Source organism: Charadrius vociferus, unplaced genomic scaffold, assembly GCF_000708025.1.
Source record: "Charadrius vociferus isolate BGI_N301 unplaced genomic scaffold, ASM70802v2 scaffold244, whole genome shotgun sequence".
NCBI classification, from domain to species: domain Eukaryota; kingdom Metazoa; phylum Chordata; class Aves; order Charadriiformes; family Charadriidae; genus Charadrius; species Charadrius vociferus.
This window is the reverse complement of record NW_009648822.1, coordinates 4,059,246-4,082,045: the sequence shown is the minus strand read 5'-3', so window position 1 is coordinate 4,082,045 and position 22,800 is coordinate 4,059,246. Positions and strand designations below refer to the sequence as shown.

The window sequence follows — 22,800 nt, the reverse complement described above, 5'->3', positions numbered from 1 at the left end:
ACTGGGAAACTCTGCAAGCCTGGAAGCTCCCTGCTATGTTTCCCTTTCTGTCTTCAAGCACTAGAGGCCCTGAACGTGACCAAACATCACTGTTTCACCCTGATGTCACGTCAAGAGCAAGGGGTTGCAGAGCAGGACTCAGCATATGATGAGGTTCAGGAAGGTCGGAGCAGGTCAGTTACTATTATCTTCCCTGTTGCAAAGCATCGCTAGCACCTGGATGTAAGGCACTGATGTATCTTGGCTGTCTGTGGCTTTTTGTTACTCTCCTAATCAGCGCTGTCAGCAGAGCTTCTCCAGATTTACTTGGGGGCATTAATGCAGTCAGCATAGTAGCAGTGATATGTGTTTTAACTAGCATCCAGAATAGTTAACGCAGTGATTTATCCATAGTAGCACTCCAGCTGTTGCTGCCATTCTGGAAGAGGGTTTATTACATGGAGAAAAGCCAACACATTTTATCTTATAATTGTGATAGTCTAGGAGAACTAACACGGTCATTTGCTGTAGGTCACTTTACAAATAATATTTCCTAACGTGATTGTGGGATTGTACCTTGCAGACAAACCAATTACCCAGCTATTTCTGATCCCAGACCCTTTTTGTTTCACTTAGGTGGATGCAGATCGAGCAAAGTTTCTTCACAACTTTGCTATTAAATCCTCTGCAAACTCACCTTCCTGGTACTGTTGTTTCCAGAGTGCCTCGTCAGTCTATCATACCTTATGGTAACAACAAACATCTCTTAGATCTTCCCTGGACTCAATTACAGCTTAGCCCCAGCTAACCATCTAAAAGCAACTCATCACCTTTGCTATCTTCAATTAAACTATTTATATGCTTCAAGTTAGGCTTGTTGGATCAGAGACGCAAATGGACCCGTTAATTTAATTTGCCTTTCTGTGAAAAGATCAGAATATAGGTTCAACCCTACTTATATGGAAAACAATAATACAGAGGTGGTTTGGCCCTAATCCTTATAGGGAGGAGCCTATGTTATGAATATTACCAAAAAGCACTCGCTTCATTTGGCTTTTGTTGAGAACTTGCACTTTATACCTCAGAGAGTTTACATAATTAGACAGACTAAAAACTTGCTTGCTCTGTTTCTTCTTATTATTAAGTCATTATTTTAGTCCCAAAGGTAGTTGTTATGAATGCCATTAACTGGATGATATGAATTATTCAAATACTGGCATATTCAGACTGTCATCTTAAGAAGAGGCCCATAATCAATCTCACGTTGCTCAGATGTTTGTAGCCTTGTAAAATTTCATCTCATTTACAAAGTATTGATTAAATGGGTATTCACTACCTGCAGTTTAAGGTTAGCCGAGAAACTCTAAGGTCATTCACTGCTATTATTAATTCCTTCATATACCTTGAACTTGTGAGTACTCTTCCTGTCTTTGGCATGTTAATGCCGCCCAGAAAGAACTTCACCAAAATGTCTAGAACACTTCTTAAAGTACCAGTCATAGAAAGTGTAAGTAAGAATGGCAGAGAAAATAGCTTTGTGTATCTCCACTGGTAAAATAGCTTTGATCAATAGCTCGTAAAGATTAGCAGATAGGATGATAGACTCATGTCACAGAAACAAACATGCACTTTTCTTTTCATCCTACATGAAAACCCTCTCCTTTAGGGAATAGAAGTAAATTCAAAAGGTATATTAAAATCACCATGAAAATATATTCAGGGAAAATTCTTAATGTGCCCATTGCAAATATCAGAGGTACTTTCTATTGCATCCTTTCTGTTTCTTTTAAGGCACTTTGGTACATGCACTCTATTAAAAATTCTGATAACTGATATGACCTGCCCTGAAGCCCAACAAGGACAACTGGGAAGAATTCTCGTTCTGACTTCAGTGGGCTTTGTCTAGGTCCTATGTATCTTCTCAGACCAAGAAATGCTAAGTAAGAGGGAAATGTGCTAGAAAATGACAAATCTGTTGCCCAGATGAAGAAATTATCTTCATTAGCTTTAAATATTAAAGATGAACCTGGAATTAAACCCATCCATTGAAAGATGGAAGCTAAAGCAAAAACTGAAATAGTGGGGAACACATAGGAGACTAGACTGCCTCTGCACCATGTGATCCTTGCTGCGATTTTGTGATGATTGCACAGTTTATTTTAGCACGTGGAGACACTAAAGCTAATTCTTTCCTCCACCAGAATAAACCCAGCAAGTGATAATAGCTCTATCAAATGGTGCACAAAAAGCATGTGCAGAGAGCACTTCTTAGCCATATTTCACTTCCTTGTCTTTCTTTTTCACAGAATCACAGAATGGTCAGGGTTGGAAGGGACCTCTGGAGATCATCTAGTCCAACCCCCCTGCCAGAGCAGGGTCACCTACAGCAGGTTGCAGGTTTTATGCAGCTTATCTACAGAAATCATACTCATTATGACTGTAAAGGAAGGGGAAGAGTTTACCTGAAGGGTAGTTCCCCAAGACATGATTGTGATGGGCTGTGCAATGGGAACACTTCCTTTCCTATGTAATTTTGGCTATGTCAGCCTTGGGACATGCTGCAAATCCCACAGTTCAAACCAGGTCTGGATTTTTTGCAAGGAGTCCCCGAGGAACAAGTGACACGGTAGATCTGTGTTTGCAGCCTCCTAGTGAGTAGCCACTTCTCATGCTGCCCCACTTTAACTTACCCTTCCTCAGCCAGTGACGAAATGCAGATCAGTAATGAAATACAGATCATAAAATACACATCTTTACCTCCTTTCTTCCTTGGTCAAGATAATCCTAATCATTGCATACCTACTTAAAACTGTATTTTCCAATAAGTCTGGCAGCCACAGCTGGTTTTATGCTGTCTATCATACTGACCTTACCATCCTTTTGCTCTTCCCATGTACCTGCAAATATCTTGTCTAGTTAGTGCAGAGCCATTTTAGGTTGTCGGTTTATAGAGAACCCAAGCACATTGAGGTTCCAGCAGTAACTAGGACTTTCTGACTGATCTGGTAATGCTGCTGATAATCAGCGCAACTGTTAGACTGTGTCCACGTTGTGACAAAACTTGTGGGAGAAAGACAAAGGGTAAAACAGGAGTATGTGAAAGCAATCCTTCCCACATACCGTCATCTTTGTGAATAATCTGTTAGTTGCTATGAGACTGGTTGTGTAGCGAAAGAGGCCAAGGTTTTAGGTGGACACACGTGGAGTAAAGAGGTAGATTAGTAAGCACATAGGGGACATATGGCTTTGTGACTGTTGAAAAGACTATGCCACTCAAGAGATTTCTCCACCCACAGATGTTATCACAGAAAATGAAAAGGAAGCTCAAATGATTAATCCCTCCTGAACCTGAAGAAATCAGCTGAATACTGGTTGAATCACAACAAACACACTCATAACATATTTTCCATTATCTCTTGAAATTAATCAATAGACAAAAAAGTTGGCATATAAACACAAGATGTTACCCTTCTGTGAGACTTTCCAATCATTTTTTATTATCTCTTCATTTTTCCTCAAAATACTTTTTCGTTCTACAAAAGTTGACAGGCAATAGATTAGATTAAAAACATTAAAAGTTGCTTGGTTTTACAACAGACAAAGACAAGACCCTCAAAATCTGAAAAGTCTCATTGAACCACTCGAGACTTGAATGATGTCTCTTTGTCTTAACCACTCATGGAATAAGAAGGTTTCAAGAGCGCAAAAGTAAAATACACTCCTATTTTTCAGAATTGATGTTCCACCTAAATTAGAAAGTCTTTGTGATGACAAGCACACATCATCATTTCCAGAGAAGGTCAAGGAGTATGAGCTTACTTTAGCCCTTGTTTTCTGCTGTACTACTATGGTGCTCTTTGTCTCCCCTCTTTCCAACAGCCTATATAAATCAGCAATTTTTCCCCACCAGCTGTAATATTGCAGAGAAATATAGAGGTGCAGCCAGGAACCGCATGCTTGCTTCTCCACAACTCAAGTTGTACCAAGGCTTTGCCTCAATTTTCACCCTGCAGAACGCTCTGCGCTTCTGTGACTTACCTATCCACATATGAACTCAGCATGTATGTGCTGCTCTGGGGCCACCAACACAGAGGTAGGTGTATATACATGCCTTTGTACCACACCAAAAAAAGAATCTTAATATATTGGCATCTAATTTTACTTTTTCTTGAACTTTTTTTCCTGAACCTTAGCTGTAACGAAGTAAATCGAAACAGCTATTTTTCTAGAAGTCAAGCCTAGCAGAAGAGTAACTACAAGTGAGGATCGTTTGGGTTTGCCGGTTTTGAAAGGGTTTACAACGTAAAAGATGACTGTTTTACTATCACGCATCAGCATAGTATCATCTTACAGGTTTAGATGCTGTCCTACCCACAGGAGGACTATGATGCCCACGCATCACTCCAGTACAGTTGTCGAGCCACTACATAGGTGCTGGGGCACCTTCGCATGCAAGGTATTATTAGCATGAGAAACCAGACGGACACACATTTGCTCATTACAGTGTGTCACCACTTGCTGCTTTGATTACTTTAATATCAGGATTATAAATGTGAAAAGCCATTAAGTCAAAATAGATGGTGTTACAGATGCATGAAACAATGCGTTTAAAAGTACTGATACTTCAGTTGTTCAGCCATATTACATGGAGTAATTAAGGAAAGCTGGCACGCAGGCTGACAGAGCATGTTATGGATAGTCTTTATAACAGCATCAAGTTTCTGTTGCCATGGGGATGCTAACTCTGAACTCACTGCTTTTGTGTACCTGAAACCTCAATCAAAAGTTGTTTGAATATGTCTGTGTGTGGGTGTTTGTGTCTACAAAGCATGAAACTAGGAGATATAAGATGATATTAAACAGACACCAAGTTATGGGACACAAGGGAGTATCTAGATGATTACAGTAAGAAATAGTCTCCCAGTCCTTTTGTTTTCTTGCCTGTTTTGAGTACATAAATTGTATTTTTAGCCTGTAAGCTAAATACACGTCTTATGAGGAACAACTGAGGGAACTGGGGTTGTTCAGCCTGGAGAAGAGGAGGCTGAGGGGAGACCTTATCACTCTCTACAGCTCCCTGAAAGAAGGTTGTAGAGAGGTGGGGGCTGACCTCTTCTCCCTGGTGACAAGTGATAGGACGAGAGGAAATGGGTTCAAGTTATGTCAGACAAGGTTTACATTAGATATTAGGAAAAAAAATTTTCACGGAAAGGGTTATTAAACATTGGAATAGGCTGCCCAGGGAGGTGGTGGATTTGCCATCCCTGGAGGTGTTTAAAAAAAGGGTAGAGGTGGTACTTGGGGACATGGTTTAGAGGTGGTTTTGTCAGGGTAGGTTAATGGTTGGACTTAATGATCTTAAAGGTCCCTTCCAACCTCAGCAATTCTATGATTCTACAGTTCTATACAAATGTTGAGGGAGATCTGTAGCTAGCAGACATTGATACTGAGTTCACAAAAGTCAGTGAACTTATGGCAGACTTTGACCAGCTGAAGATCTGTTCTAATTCTTGCAGTTCAAAGGTCCTACGAGGGATAGTCTTGAGAGAATTCAACTGTACTTTCCTTATTAGTTTCTGTTCTACCCTGCCAAGGGCTTTCAGGTACTTACTGCCACTCCTCGATATCCCTCAAGGAAATACTCCTATGATATTAAGTCAAATTTTGGATTGCTGACAAAAAATGCAGAGCTTTAATAGTTTTTTTCAGCGTTTAACTTAGCAGATTAAGTTTTCCTATATGGTTCAAGTCACCTTACATGATGACTCTGAGATTGTATTTCATAAGGTTCAATTGGCCACATTATACAAAGCTGAGAGCTATATTAAGTAATATTAAATATTTAATCTATGATGACAGGTATTTTTGGAAGCTGATACAACAGTACTCATGAATGAGGAAATGAACTTTGACAAAATGAATGGTATGACAGATGGTAGTTTGCTTAGAGCTCTTACTAACAGATGTTTGAATGAATGTTCTGCAAGACCTCTGTGTATTTTGGGTTTTAACATTTTATTAGCAAATAGCTATCACCTGGTGTATACTTGCTCTTTGGAAGTTCTTGATGTGGAAGCTGCTAATTTTTTTCCTTGCCTTTCTTGAAGAACAAAACCCAACACTTTATTGATTCCTGCTTGGGGAATGATGTAACTTAGAAAGTCTTTATTACAAGCACATTTTTTGTGTGTAGCAGTAGTTATGATTAGGTTTGTGAGATTCACAGACACACAATTAATTATGCTAGTACTAGGGACTGGAAGCTCCCAAAATCTGAGGCTGAGAACCAGAGATGGGATTGAAACTACAGGTGGTGTAGGAGACACTTGTGTAAAAACCAAATTAAACCACAAATAAAAACATACATTCTACCGACCAGAAACAATATTCCAATACACCTAGATTTAAAACCCTCCCAAGAAACATTCTCAGTAATCACTAAATAAACAACCAACATGGCTTCTGGAGTAAAAACTAGAATTTTGATTCTCTCAAGCAAGTATCCTAATCACTGTGCTGCACGATTCTTGTCTTACTCCACTGATTTTCAACTATCTTAATGTAAACATTATATCCAAGAACAGATCAGTACACTATTTAGTCCTCAGACACATTTTTTAGTGAATGCTGTGTATGGCCAACACCTAAGGTAGACTCTTGTGCTCCATTTTCTCTGGGTGAACTTGGCCATCACCCATGCAGCACGCTGGCTCTGTGCACACCCTCCAAGGCACTGGACATTTCCATACATTTCATGGGTGCCCAATGTATTGATCCCTAATTAATCACTCTGATTTCTGCTGTGGGAACAATCTTTGTAAGAATTACATTTTTGTGGCTCCAACAGGGCCTAGTTGACCTTACTATTCTAAACTACAGAGGGACCTGGGAAAATTTTATCTTGAATCTGCTGGGTTAGATTCCTTTCCATAACACCTTATTTTAATAAGAGTCTCTAAAGGAAAAAGTTATTCAGAGCTTCAAGAAATATAATCAAGTTGGTTTTTTAGAATGGTGCAAAGTTATTGAAAAAGAAAAAAGTATTATTTAAAACAGATGCACTGAGAAGGTAAAAGTAAATAAACCCAAAGTATTTTGGCTAGAATGCTAATATACTCAAATTAACTTTTAGAAGTTGACCACCTTTTCCATCAAACTATTGTATCTCAAAATATAGAGTTTCACCTGAACTTTGGCATACAGTTTCAGAAAATCCATTTAGAGAAGAAATTAAAAAAATGCTAGAATTAGAATGGCCTTTTCATATATTCTAAATAAGACTTCTAGTTTTTCCATTTTGAAATCACATTTGACACTCAAACATTTACCCCAAAACTGAATAAAAATATGAAATAGATCTGGAAAGTGGTGAATTATTTGAAGAGGAAAAAAACCCAAAGTAAATATTTTGTATATTTTTGTATGCAGTAAAAACTAGGAGGAAAAAGATAACTACCCAACCTGAACCAACTTTATTTCCTATTTTTTGATTCTACAACCAAACTGAGCAGTCCAGCTGTTTTGTAAATGAATCCTCCTCCCTCTCACAATAATAAAATTTAGTATTTTAATGTCTTATTTAAAAGCCAATTGGTAACCATACTGATGTCTCTGGAAAAACAGTTCCTGCTAATTTAACGAGGGAAAACAAAATAGCTTTTTTATTTTTCTAATTAATACCTTACATTTATATACAACAGTCTCCAGCAACAGTTAAGGTGTTCAGTCACAATTCCCACACAGTAGTATGATACCCATTAATTAGTTCATTTTCTTAATATTCTCCAGATGTAAGGTATGCCCAAATCTTCTCTTGGTGGCTGTGGATTAATACTGACCCTGTAAAAAACTCCATGTTTAAAAGACCACAAAGCACTTTAAAAAGAGCTGTTAGTCTCTTATACACCACTCAAATTATTGCATCATCAGGCACATTCCTCCCAGGGATCCTCTTTGCAATCACACTCAGGAAACAAGCAGAAATTAAGGGATCTCTTGTTCTCAGACATGATAGCCCCGTCACGGTGCAACAGCAGCAATTGCATGGGAACCAGCAGGCACTGATCTTTCCCACTCCTTGCTTAAACGACTGGCCACAGCCAGGACCAGAAAATCAAATTTACCCCATCCTTTCCTTAATCAAAACTTTCCCTGAGCCCTCCTAACTCAAAACATCATCTCTGCCAACTGTACCAGTCTCTGCTTCCTACTAGACTTCACTGCACACCCCAATTTTTGCTGTATAGCCTTAAATTGGATACTTTCACCCTATACCTCTTCTATGGCTTTACCCACCTTCTTACTTTGTTCTGGGACTGTCATATATTTCTGAGGTTGATATTCTTAGGGATCCCTGGGGTACTGACCATCTGACCCAGCCCAGCCTGCCCTGCAATGCAGTGGCAGGAGACTCTGAATCTCTGCTGTAAGCTCCTTCTCCAGTCCAGGCTCCTTGATGTAGGTGCTACAAGTCTTACTGTTGTTGGGCAAATTAACGTCTAGGAAGGTTCACCTATGGACTGAAAACCTATTGCACTTGTACTATTTGCAGAACAAAAACACTACACCTACCCTAAGAGTCTGAAGAAGCAAGACTATTATCTTATGGGCCAATATTCACCCATCATCCCTGTGACAGCCTCCTTCTGACCCAGTTACTAATACATTTTAATGGCACAACTTAGGATTTTGGTACTGTAGACCAGACCTTATGTTGCTAGTTATGACAAATTATTCTATCTTGTCTTACAGTGTTCTTCACGACATTCCACTTTATGCATTTTTGGCATATCCACCATGGCTAAAATCTATGTGTATTACAGGAATAATAACTGCAGAGATATAAAAAGAAGGATAAAATTTTATGGAAGAAAAGGGAAAACATCCATGAGCAGAGGAAAAACAAGTTATGAAATACTTGGTTTGGGTGCTGAAACTGGGAGAGAAGAAGAAATATCTATGGATATAGGCATGGATTCCTATGTTAGAAATCACTAGAGAGGAATAACATTTAAAAGGTTCTGCTAGCAGGTTTGTGTTAGAGATTAACAGTTATTGTGTCTTTGGATATGGTAGAGAGAGAATAGAAGCAACAATCCTGCCCATGGCCATCGCTATTCTGATCCATACAGCCTTGAGAAAAAATATATGTGAATAGAAAAGTATATATATATATATGCAAGGGAGGAGTGGAGATCAAGTGGAATGAGAATAAAACCAAACAGCACATATTGCAGCCATACATGCAGAAAAACAAAAGGAAAAAGAGAAACCAGTGCTGTCTTAAAAAAGGGGTTTTGACAAAAAACTCTGGTTTCCAGAACGGGTAAAGTGGCCGTTTTGGTTGTATCTCATGAACAATTAATGAAAAACAGAAGTGTGGGATTTTTTCTCATTGTATTTGGAGACATTAAAAGTTAGTGTCACTAATGAAGTGGTAAACAGTATACACAGGTGCTATTTTATCACAGCCAACTATGAGGAGAAACAGAGGTCAGCAGAACTTTAAAAGGGAGATATGACTTACTCTGGCTTTAATTTGCTTTCAAAAACATGGTCACTGACCCTTTAAATCACAAGCCAATTACAAGCATTGTAGTGCCATTACTAATTACATGCTGAGAGTGTAAATTTAAAATGGCAATTTCAATTTTCATTTCATTGGAGGAATGCAGGAAAATGAAATTGCATACTAATTAGTTCATGTGTGTCAGACACCTGAAAGATTAGAGAAAAAAACTGTGCACTCATTACAAGTGAGTTATAAGCAAAGCACTCAAACCTTTCATTTGCCAAGCTGCATATAAATAAAGAAATTAAATGACAAAGAAAATAGATAATGATGGAAGAAGGCAAAAATAGCTACAGGCTTGTACATGCTTATACTTTGGGGGACTTTGCCCATTATACATAGCTTCCTTTAGAATTTATCTAGCATTGGAAACTCTAAGAGGGTAACAGGATACTGCTTCAGGTTCACTGCACAAAATGTTAATTTACATTTCCTAAAATGGAGTTTCTGGCTTTGTAACTTTCCACTTAATCTCTGCCAAAGATTCACATTTTTTCAGGACCCATCTTCTGGACCAGCTGCTTTGTCACTCAGACCAGCATGGAAAAGGTCCCCTCACACTAGGATCCAGGAAGAAGCTGGAAATATGATAAAGAAAGTAAAACCTAAGAGTAGGCTGCTGTTAGAGGGAGCATTTCTCCTACAAGACCAGAATGAAGATGGACAGAAACTTAGCACAAATCAGAGTGGGCTGACTTTTCGTAACCTTCCACAATTGCTTACGAAGTATCTCCCTGGCCGTTACAGAAGCTGTGCAAAAATAAGATATGGGATTTCTGCTTCTCCTTTTCTCTCAACAGAAACTGTTCACCCATATAAGGGTCAGGCAGTGTCTGTCTCTTAGAGTGTATTTCATGCTTGAAGAACAAGACAGTGGTCTGATGTAAAGAACTACTATGCAGTGCATAAAATTTGAGTTTGTAGAGGTCTGTATCCTTGCCAAATCAAAACAGGGTTTCTGCAGAAGACTAAAAAGCACTTTCTCTCTACAAGTATCATCTCCCTGATAAATTTAGATTTTCTGTTCCCTGGTGGTTTAAGGAGAAAAGTCTTCAGAAAAGAAAAAAAAAATCTCAAGATTTAGACTTCTGTTTTTAAACTACAGAGTATTTTTATTTTTACTCTGAACTAAAAAGAAAAACAAAATACTTGGCAAGTTTTGTGAAGATTATAGACCAAAGTTAATTTTTAAAGAAAAATAAGAAGAAAAAGAAGGGAATGCAGATGCTTAGTACACGTTAGTCATACAGCTTAATTAGCTTCTAAAAAGTCCTTACATAATATGGCTGTCAAAATTACTGAATAACCTGCATGGGACTGACAGTACCTAGATTTGGTCATTAGCTCCGAAAAAAGAATGCATTCTTCAAACCTGAAGCCTTGTGCTGACATTTTAGACATGTTTTCTTCATTGGAGCAACCTTTCTCCCAGGTAAGGGCAAGGGGAAGGCTTCCCTTGGAGCAAAGTCCAAGACAGACACAACTCTGGTCTGGGTAGAAACCTGCACAGCAGCCTGACAGCTGCCTCCATGGTGGGTGGTGGCTTTGCCAAGTACAAATGTGGAAGCAACAGACCGTTAGCCATCCCCATCCAGTTCATCTGATAAAGACATGTCTAGGGGGTCAGTGTTAAATGATTTAATGATTAAATGATTGGGTTGGACTAGATGATCTCTAGAAGTCCCTTCCAACCCTGACCATTCTGTGATACTGTGATTTGGATTTTTCTCCCCAGCTCATTTAATAAAGCCCATACTCTAAAGCAGCCCAAAAGCTACTGTAACACTGACTTTTTCACTATCCATTAAAGTTATATTAGTTTTCTACTCCTGTGAAAATAATTCTGCTCAAGTCCCTTAGCGTTATTCTTTCCAGTTGTTTTTCAATGTATAAATTTTACAGACTTCCTAACCCCTCTGGTCTTTACAGAAGAAAACTGACTTAAGATGCATTGAAGGTCCTTTGTGTTCTCGCTCTGCAGTGAATAACAAACAGTAACACTGGCTTCATTTTTCAGAACTGACAAAATCCAGCACTCTCACCACACCAGTTTCAGAAAACTTCATCAAACACCGCTTTGTGCCTGCTCTCCAGACAGGAAAAATGAACAGGTAATCCTGTAGACTTTTTCCCCAAACATTTGGGAAGTGCTCAGAAAAATCACAAATGGTAGCCAGTACAAAAAATTGCATATGAACAAAAATTATGCCATGTACATGAAAATAACTTCAAGAAGAGTGTGTCTGATATGCCCAAGGGACATATGGACAGTTTAACTTAGTGTCGGTAGACAGGATGCTCAAGAACCATCTTTTGCTACTCCTGTGGTGGGTTCCCTGGGAGGGAAGCACCCTATTCACTTATTGACTATACTGATTAGCACAAAAGCTTTTCCCATAAGTATCTAACATCAACTTTATTAACTAGCAGCCGAAAATGCCACAGCTTAGCCCAACTCATATATCATGAAAAGAGAACACCATAAATGTAAAAAGCTATGGCAATCACTAGATAATAATCTTCATTAAAATACAGCCACAGGACTTCATATTCCCTGCTTCATGACTTTTACTGAAGTCATTTGCTGGGTGCAGAGAAATCCAGTCCATAAAGAGGGCACTGCCATTTGAGTCATTCTAGCGATAACGTCCTTGAGTGGAAATGGAAAAAATGTATATTTTCAGCCCTGTGGATGTGGTTGAACTAACAGCTATCTCAACCTTAATTACAACAGTTCTTGTTACTTCAAGCATGATGCACACAATGCTTAACCTGTGTGCCCAGAGCAGCTCAGCAGAGAGGAAAAACTACACCTGCAGGCTCTGGTATGGCCAAAACCACGTTAAAGCACTCTAGAACGATGCCCAAGGAAGGCTGCATGTGTCAAAGTATCGCCACCTTGAGATATTGCTGTGAAATGCTACTAAGGACCTAACGAGAAAATGTAACATATGTGGAGAGCAGATTCCTTGAAAAGAGTCTATAAATTTGCTTCCATGGTTTAGAGCCTCAATGGAACATATACACACGTTTTTTAAATAAAAAGATTTGTGCAAGTCAAGATGATTAGTGTTTTGCAACTAAATAGTCCCTTTTAGCCTAGGCTACATTTCTGACAGAGAATAAGAATCTAGCTGTTAGTTTACCACTTGTCTTCATCAGTTTCTTAAGTGACTCTGGCAATTGAATCAAGGAGATTTTTTTCCTCCTCAGCTCCGTCTGTTACCTGAATCCATGGCCATCTGTCATTTTCTGCAGCAGTCCAAGCATTCACAAGACCCTTCTTATTAAGTCGTGCATAGTATGGATACCATTTCTGGAGGCCAAAAAGAGCTCGATGAGTGGATGACGCAGTAATTTGTTGGTTTGACACAATTCCTCCTTCTATCCCTAGTGGGCCAGAGCATCCTGTGAATGGAAACGAGAAAAGAAATTATTGCAACTGAAATGATCAACTATTCCGAGTCCCAAGTGGCTGTAGTTACAAATAGCATATAAATAGATCCAAAATATTATGCCAAATACGTTATTAGAAGAGATTTAAAGCACTTGAGCAGCATCTTCTTTTTGCAGAAATTTAAAAAAAAAAAAAAAGTAGAAAAATATTGCTTGTAAATAACTGTTCCCTTTGCAAAATTAATGAAAGAGATTAAGCTTTCAATTTCTTTTAGCTCATACTGTCTGAACAGTTGTGAGTTTGGATTTTACAGATAAAATGAAATAAAATGATCCTCAGATTCAAATATTGAAATAATTGCTAAGAGCAAATTTAAAATTCTGTAGTTACTGCTCTTGCCATAGGGGTCAGCATCTAGCCAATACTCTACCTACTATCATGCAGTTATCTTTAGAAATATGAAACTAGACACATAATATTGTTCAGCTGCATTAAAAATAGTTAAAGACCTCATACGTCTAGTCAGTAAGCCACAAAGTATGCATTTAACTGCAATGCTCAAATGTTCATAATTTTGTGTGTGGTATTTATCATTAATTTATTCACCTGGAAAACTTGTAGATGTAATCTTTTTAAAAATCAAGATATTTCTGCATACATTGTTTTCTGAAGCCACTCCATTTGGGCACAGGAACAAGAGCATTCCGTTATTGTGAGCAATCCAAACAGAGAAAATTTTGAAAATTCATTATATACAAATGATTGGCAGTCTACCTACTAACAATACCCCAAATAATTTTCAAGTAGATACTATATTTTTTCCTCAAATTTGATGCAGAGTATAAAGATAAGCTAAGTGCAGGAACAACTGTAGCAGCTGATCCTGCTCATTTGCCCAAAAGATCTGATTTGTGGGTCAACTGCACTTCAGCAGTTTTGAGCACAACAGGACAGAGCAGATGTTTACTTACACTTTATACTTTCTCAGAAGCCTGGCAGTGCTTCACCTTAAGCAGTATCCGAGAATGAACTCTGAAATGGTACTGCTATGAAATCCTTACACCATATGGGCAGAAAGTCACAAATAATTTAATTCCTCATTAATTTAAAGGTACGAGAAGAAAAAGTGACCGGTGCAATTTGCTCCTTTTGGCAGAAGCTGAGGCAGGGAGACAGTGCTGGGAGTCACTGGCAATACAATCCCTGCGTATTGTGTGCCACTGATAATGGAGACAAATACAAACGAAATTGCATTTTAAGTTGATTATGGAGCAAGGGCCATGGGCAAGCACATGCTTGCACTCTGAAAAGATGAACTAAAACCTCCACACGTGGGGTTCCAAATGTGTTACTTCTTAAGCACAAAACCTGGTTTACTTTCAGGATATGCTTAAATGAAATCTTGGCCCCATTGAAATTAATAACTGACTTGCACCCTACAATGATTTCACCCACATTTTTAAACAGTCCATGAAGCTCGGCTTGAATCTAAAGTCCTAGTTCTACTTTTCTGTGTCATGTATCACGCAGCAAGAAAGGCACTGCATTCAGCACTTGACTAATAACTCTGCTCACGCTGCACAAAATATAACAAAATGCAGCGGTCTCCTGCTGCTGTGCCAGGTGCATAGTAGTGCCAGAAGAAAACAAATTCTTTGTCACCAGCACATAGGGAAGCACAATATAGGATGTACTTAGAAAACCCACTTTTGTTGGAAAAGTGTCATTTTTCATTGTGTTGTCATGCATTACTTAAAAATTGAAAGACCTATTCAAATCTCTGTTTCATCCCATCAGAATAAATTCCTTTGGTGTATAAACTGCCATATCTGCTTGCAAGTCAGAGGTAAACAACTCTACTTTCCTAAAAAAATTGCACGTTTTCAAAAGTTTCTTATATTTATTTATTAAAATTTCTTTGTCATTTCAGAATGGGAAAGAAACTGCACACAGGTGTGTGGGTATGTATGCGTAACTCACCAACACACACATGTACATACAGGACTGATTCCAGCTTACCTTGAAATTGACCACCCCTAACAGCTGGTATACATTAAGTATTTAAAAAATAGAGATGTGAGAAAACAGAATAGCAGTTTCCAAGAGGAGCTGAAAATGGAGGCATGGCAGCTGTTTTAATATGGATGTGGTGCATGCAGGTATATTCTGTATATATATTCTTCTCTCACGGTGAGGAGCACAGGGATGAGGACACCTGCCAGCCCTCCCAGTGGTATTCAGTGACCTAACATGAAAAATGTGTGCATGAGGACTAGACCCCAGCATGTATCACAACCAGTTTTGAGTGGGGCCTGGAATAAGGGCGTTTGGCTTTAGCAGATCACAGAATCACAGAATGGCAGAATGGTCAGGGTTGGAAGGGACCTCTGGAGATCGTCTAGTCCAACCCCCTTGCCAGAGCAGGGTCACCTACAACAGGTTGCACAGGACAGCGTCCAGGCGGGTTTTGAATGTCTCCAGAGTGGGAGACTCCACAACCTCTCTGGGCAGCCTGTCCCAGTGCTCCACTACCCTCAAGGTAAAGAAGTTCCTCCTCATGTTAAGATGGAACTTCCTATGTTCAAGCTTGTGCCCATTACCCCTCGTCCTATCACTGGGCACCACTGAAAAAAGACTGCTCCCATCCCCCTGGCATCCTCCTGTTAAGTATTTGTAAGTATTAACAAGATCCCCCCTCAATCTTCTTGTCTCTAGACTACAGAGACCCAATTCCCTCAGCCTTTCCTCATATGAGAGATGTTCCAATCCCCTAATCATCTTCGTAGCCCTTTGGTGGACAGCAGATCCCTGTCTTTCTTGAACTGGGAAGCCCAGAACTGGATGCAGTATTCCAGATGCGGCCTCACCAGGGCAGAGTAGAGGGGGAGGATGACCCCCCTCGACCTACTGGCCACACTCTTCTTGATGCACCCCAGGATGCCATTTGCCTTCTTGGCCACCAGGGCACATTGCTGCCTCATGGTCATCCTGTTGTCCACCATAAGATAATTTTCAAAAGAAGAATATGTATATGATGCCAAGACTTTTGATCTCCTGTAGACATCCTAGCTTTGGCAGACTTGGAAGAGATGTGGATGTTCATTTTTTTTTTTTTTTTTTTTTTAATCAACCTCTGTTTAAGGTGTGGAACTTTGTGGAAAGTTTTGATTTGAAGGCGTGTTAGTTCTGATGCTGGAGATGCATTAAATGGTATTTGAAATATGTGAATTCCTTATAAGAGAATGGTGAATTTTCCTTTCTAAACTGAAGGCAGCTAAATTGCGGAGTACATCACTTTGTCAGCTGTGACCATATACAGTCAGAAGTGTTCACCTTCCTTAGCTTTAGGAGGATTATTCCTGAAATCCATAGCAAATCTCTACCTTTGGGGAATACGTAATTCATTGTACAATTTTCTTTTTTTTAATTGCAGTTCCAGTCTTGGTTTGACACGTTTGTTAGTTTTTCAATGTGAATTAAACACAAAATTTACCACTCCTAAAAATTGAAACTACCGCATTAGAGATACTTTCTATTCCGGTGTTCAGTTCAAGCATAACAACATGACATACACAGGAAACATGAGACTGGATAATAATTTCTAAGCAATATTAGCCTTACAACCTAATATATATGTACACACCAGTAAGATCTGTCTTTAGAAGACCATCTTTTTTCACTGCCCTGAGGATATCAGGTCATTCTCATGAGGTGGGAAGCTTGGATTAAGCTAAAGCTTAATACTGCTCAAGTACTGTGTGAGGGTCCAAACCACAGAATTTTCAATACAATCCTACTCTGACCATAGCAGTGCTGATGAACTGAGCAATTTCCCAGGCACAGGCCTGGCAGATGGGCCTTAAGGAAGCCCACCCAAGGCTATCTCTTCCTGAGACTTAAGACTCACGTGCATGTGCATCATGAGGGTTTTTTTGACTAGTTTTACCTTGAACTTGAACACATTGGATTTATCCAGCTGCTTCATAGCCAGGTCAATCTGTATTTCAAGATATTTCTAAAATTCCTCAATCCATTTTAATAATGCTAAGTAAATTTCTTAAATTATCAGAACATTTTGCTACCTTTCTTATGTATTGAACAGCCATCACTTCAGGTGAGGTTTTGCTAGGGCTCTGTGGGTACGCTCTTTCCACCATTAAATCTGCCCATTTACCCACACTTTAGGTCTTTATTTTTAATCAGACATTATTCTACAATAGAACCTTTCAATTTACTTTCTTTCATCAGTTGAAAGGAAATAGTTGAACACATTTTTGGATAGTCAAATATCACACAGCAAATGGACTTCCCTTAGCCATATGCTCATTAATTTCTTCCAAATACTTTGATTTGTGAGTCATGCTTTCTCCTTACAGAAGCTCTAATAGGGCTATTACTCTAAATTCCTGAGAAATTTACTTTGCCTGAAAACTCTTAGCTGAATAACCTACCTCTGGTTCCATCAAACAGGTTATATCAGTAAAAGACTGGTTACAGAGTAGCTTCTGCAGAAGATATTCAATTTGAGACACAAACAATACTTTTGTTCAAGTTAAGATATCAAATATTTCTTTTAATGCTTAAGGGCTGCGATATGCCAATGAAGGAAACAAACAAATGCTGCTTTTGGATTTTGTCTTTTAAATAAAACTGTGATACATATTTTGCAGAACAAGTACAAGCTGTATTATATTTTGTTGTTATACATCTGCTTCTATTAAATCCACAGTTCATTTAACAAAAATCATGACAGCTTGGGAAGCTGCAGTCTCCAAGGGAGTAATCATACCACTACAGTGACTCTGTACAATTCAGTCTGGTCAATGTTAGCCATTAAAAAGAAAACCATTTTTATTAGTTAATGCTGACACATTGGGGTACGATAATCAGTTTGATGAAACAAAGTAAAAAGAAAAATAAAATGGCAACTAAAAAGCTGTTTGACAGGTTCATGATACAGGTTCACACGGAAGATTTTGTCATCTGGTGCTGTTATTTTAGTGTCATTAAATAGCAAAATACTAACTCAAGCAATATTGTTTTTAATCCTGGAGTGACAATTGGTATGCACTGAATAAAACCCTATTGACTCTTCTCTTGCTCTCATCAGACACAAAACTGTGCCCACAATGCTCCATTGTCCATGAAGATGGCAGAATGCAAAGGTGTACCAATAAGGTACATGACTGAACGATTCCAGTGAAGGATGAGAAAAGTCAACAACAGACAAAAAGTGAAGGATTCATTTATATCTTTTCAGGTCTCCTAAGAATCCCCACCAGCTCATGTGAAGGTGGCATGGTTATAAAAGTGCCTTGAAGGCAATCATGAACTCAACTAGATCTGAAACATTATGTACCATTTTGCACCACAAAGCAAGTGATCATTAGTCCAGATGTCACTTGTAGACCAAGGGCATAAGGATCAAATAGCTCCTCAGAAAAAAAGATGAGTTCTGCGTTTGCACCCTTATCTCTTACCAGAATAAATCTCTCCAGCTGAACAAAAATATTTGTGCAAAAGGAAACAGAAGAAGATGACAGTTAGTTTACTGTGTTTTACATTTATATGTCTTCAGAGGTAAATTAGAATAGGGAAATATGTCACTGATCCTCCCTCTTAACAGGGGAAAGACAAGCATTTTAAGATAAAGAATTACTATAGTAGGAGATAATAAGCAGAAAGCACTGAGTAAAGATGTTACTTGACTATATTTAATTTGGAATTCTACTTTTATGTCAGTCCACAAATTAAGCAAAACCTCCAAATGGTTTAAAAATTGCTTGAAAATGTGAGGATTATGCCTCTGCAAACAGAAGAAAAAGATTTCTTATTATTGACGATGAAACATGCCTGATTTTGCAGCATGAATATATAGCTTTCATTTCCTCTGTTGGTTTGTCTCTAGCTAACATCATCAAAACAAACAGATGCAAAATTGAAGGCATGCAGAAAACAAATCTGCTTTAGACATCTGCAATCCTGCCTTTCTCCAAGCACCTCATTTTCTGGAATGAGATTACTCTGGCTGTGCTTAGCATGGCACGGTAATTGTGCTGAACACAAACCCTGACAATGGGATTACAGATGACCTCTGATATTGCAATAATTAATGCTGCTCCCCAACATGCAATCTGGGTTTCAGCCTCCTATTTCCCCTTCTTGTTCCTCCTGCCACACACACCCTCACCCAGTTTGCTCTGTCAAGGATAGCTCTCTTCAGAAAACAGCGAATTTGTTTTTATAGGAGCTGGTTAGATGGATATGGACAATCATTTAGCAATCTGCTATTAAAGTGCCCATGCATATGCAATGTATGAAGTGATGTTCTTGCAGGGCTTGTTTTTTCACAACCATGATGCAACGATGGTAAAATCCTCTCTTCTTTATAAATACTACGTAAAGTGCTTTTGCAGAGAGGTGGCTGGGAGACGCAGCTTCCCTTGCTGCTAGAGATGTCAGTGGACCCTCTCATGATTTTAGTGACACGATGGTCTCCACTTGCCAACTTCACCATCTCGCAATAGGATTACGGATGACCACTGATACTGTAGTCATTAACGCTGATACACGCATAAGATCCCCACCATGTCATCTAGGCTTCAGCTTCCTATTTCTTCTTGTTTCTTCACGTAGAGACTTTGGCTGTCTGACTATAAGCATTTTCCCACACTGGCCTACAGTCCCAGGGTGAGATTCACATCCCTCTGATGGACATCCAGAGGTATTTTCTACACTGAGCAAGTCTGCAAATACTCATACTTCCAGGAGAGTGCAGGAGCATATGGATACGACGGATCAGACACTGAAAGCAGATTATGTTTTTTCTTATATAGTGCTGCATCTAAAATGAAGGGTTGTTGTTCAGGGCTAATGTGCTTAGTTCTAGTTTGGGAAGTTCTCCGCTCTGTTTTTAAAGTTGAATGGATCCGATTGTAAATTCCCCACAAAAAAACATAGGGATTAACATCTGAGGAACTGCAATACACAGTGCAGTTGAAGAGGGACCTATCCAAAAGGAATAAAATTGAAGGAAGATGCAACTTCTGATTTAGGAGATCCCTAAACAGAAGATTGCTGGAAGCTGGAAAAATACAATAGAAGAAACATCATTTAGTGCTTATCTCTTTTCTTACACTCATGAATTATGCGTACAGTTCAGTTCACTGTCCGAGGCAGGACTGCTGGACTGTCATCAGACCAAACATGGTTATTCTTATGCTCAATGCTCAAAACAGTACATCTAAAATCTTGTATCTGCAAAGCTGTAATCAGAAAAATCACTTTTTAGTGTTGCTCCATGAAGTCATTGTTGCTGCTACGTTTGTGCTAAACTCCATCACATTAATGCTATTGACAGAGTCCCTAGGCACGTTCAAAATGCTTTTAATGGAACTGGCCTGGGAAAAGGACTCACAGAATGTTGTGGATCCCTGTCAGAGAAAACCACGGCTTCAAATGACCTGGAAAATACCCCAAGACATGCCAACTACATTACAGACATGCCATTCCTGACAAATGTTTGTTGAACACCTTTTTTCAAAAGCTCTAGTGGGGAACATTAAACAATCCCATTTGCTGTTTGATTGAAGTCCAACTTGATTCTTTCTTATTCCATATATTATTTCTTTTCCTGATTCTATTAATGTGGACAACAATGTCCTCCTCTTAAAATAGCCTTTAGTGTATTTGCCTCCTCTCCTATTCTCTTTTCTACCTGGGGATGCCAAAACTCCACAATTTACACCAAGCACATGGTATAGCACAAAGAGTGAAGGAGAACAGCTGTCCTTGACATATGGATTATTGGACTAACTGGAGGCACAACCCAAAATCCAGGGAAGAGTTCAGAACACAGAAAAATGATCCGCTGAACTTCAACCATGATGCACCATACAGCCAATTTACAGCTACAGCAGCAAACTACTGTCACTCTATGGTGGTTTCAAAAAGGACAAGCACTTTTGTCTAACTTCCAAATACAAAACACTTGCTCTGCATTTATACCATTATTCAAGTTACAGCATTCATCAATTCACTGATACACATTACCGTTATTTTATTTTATTTTGAAGTAGTAATTATGATTTCTTTTTTCAAAAGATTAAATTATATTGCAGTAAGGAGTTTCTCAAACTCCTCTGCTGAGCTCTCATATAGCAATATATTAATCTTTATGTGAAAAACGATTTTTACATTTCAGGTTGGCACTGTGAAAAATAGCATTTCTACCATGTTTGAGTAGTGTCATTAACCAGTTTTATATAACTCATAAGCACTTAAATGTGACTAAAGTTAATCTGAATAAAACAGAAATCATGGAGTAAAGTTAAAAAAAAATCTCACAAGAATTAACCTACATTCATATTATAGAAGTTAAATTCATAGGAGCTTTCAAGTTGCACTATAAAATAATTGCCATGTAGTCATACTTGCACACTGAAGGAACAGCAGACACAGAAACCATAGCACCTAACTGCCACATAACAGTAACTGATTATTGTTGTTGTTGTTGTTGTTATTATTATTATTATTATTATCTTAGGTTCCAATGACATGAAAAGATATGTGATTCCAAGTTTTATCTACCAATCCCATAATTATTTGTTGGATCTGGACTTGGGCTGCTGTGAGTGTAGGAGATTTGTGCAGTTGTGGGTCTTTTAATTACCTCCTTTACTTCTAGCCATTGTAAATGGTTGTGGCACAGAGTACCGCCAATTAACAATCTAAGCATAACTTAGGCAGGTAAAAATGAAATTAGGAACACATCTGGATTTCAAAATAACCTTTTTTATTTGCTGCTGGTGAACCTTGTGCAGTCTGTACACTTCTCCCCTCCTTGGGTATTCATAGAAATATTTTTTCAAAGAATAAAAGTAAACTCAGCAGCTTTCCAGCAATGTTAGGAAATTTACTAATGAGACACAGTGTGCTGAGAAAGTTCAGCCAGATTTCAGGATAGCTAGACAACTTCTTTCAGAGTTCCTTGGTTTTATATTTATATTCATCTGTTGTTAGTGACATGCTGTTTGGGGTCTTTTTTTTTTTGTTTATGGAGCACGCAATACAGAGAAAAACCATACCTATGTGGCAAATGCATTACACTGTGGTGTATCTTCTCTTCTACCAAAGCTCATTCTGAAGGACTTGTTCTTTTCTGTCACGGGGCAACATTTGTGCTAGAAAAACTAGTAATTTTAACATAGGGTGCATGAATATATCTTAAACTGGTAATGTTACAATTTCCAGGAGCTGTCAGCATCACCAGGAAAAGAAAGTGCAAGCTCAAGAGTATACCAGTGCTGCAAAATGGGTTTAACCACTGGGAAAGCTGATATTCTGCCTCTCCAATGGAGTGACCTGCTGACGCAAATGCACACTCACAGTCATGCTGGCTGGTGGGATTGCTGATTTCAGAGGTGCCAGTTGAACAGGAAATCTCACTGATTTCCTTTACAACTTATGTTAAATCCTATCAGGAGAGGTGAAATACCTGGATTCTGACCAGTTGACTGTTTTGAAGCTCTGCCTGATTCTCTGAGTTAGTTACAGGAACCAGATGACAATACTACTGTTTTTTAAAGTGCTAAGCAACTCCTGCTAATTTGAAGGCACCACATGACATATGTATCTATGTGAATAATGATTGCTTCTTCTCAAAATCTGCCTGTTCCAAAGAGCAACTTTGGAAAAAAAAAAAACAAAAAAACAACAAACCAAATGCAAGCCTTCTCTTGGAAGTAAAACTGGAAAGACAAGATATAGTTACGCTGAAAGACAATCTGCATTTTTCTAGCAGGTCTACAATAGAAATCAGTGGGATTACAAACATCAATGTAATTAGCATTCC

The 22,800-nt window shown here is 38.6% G+C and overlaps 1 protein-coding gene across 1 annotated transcript in view; it reads right to left on the bottom strand.

Moving 5' to 3' along the window:
• EDIL3 (EGF-like repeats and discoidin I-like domains 3) overlaps window positions 1-22,800 on the bottom strand; it is a 203,091-nt gene that overhangs the window by 61,048 nt on the left and 119,243 nt on the right. Inside the window, exon 6 of the mRNA XM_009886882.1 lies at window positions 12,777-12,958. Within this exon, the coding sequence (XP_009885184.1) occupies window positions 12,777-12,958 (182 nt within the window). The remainder of the gene's footprint in view (window positions 1-12,776; window positions 12,959-22,800) is intronic.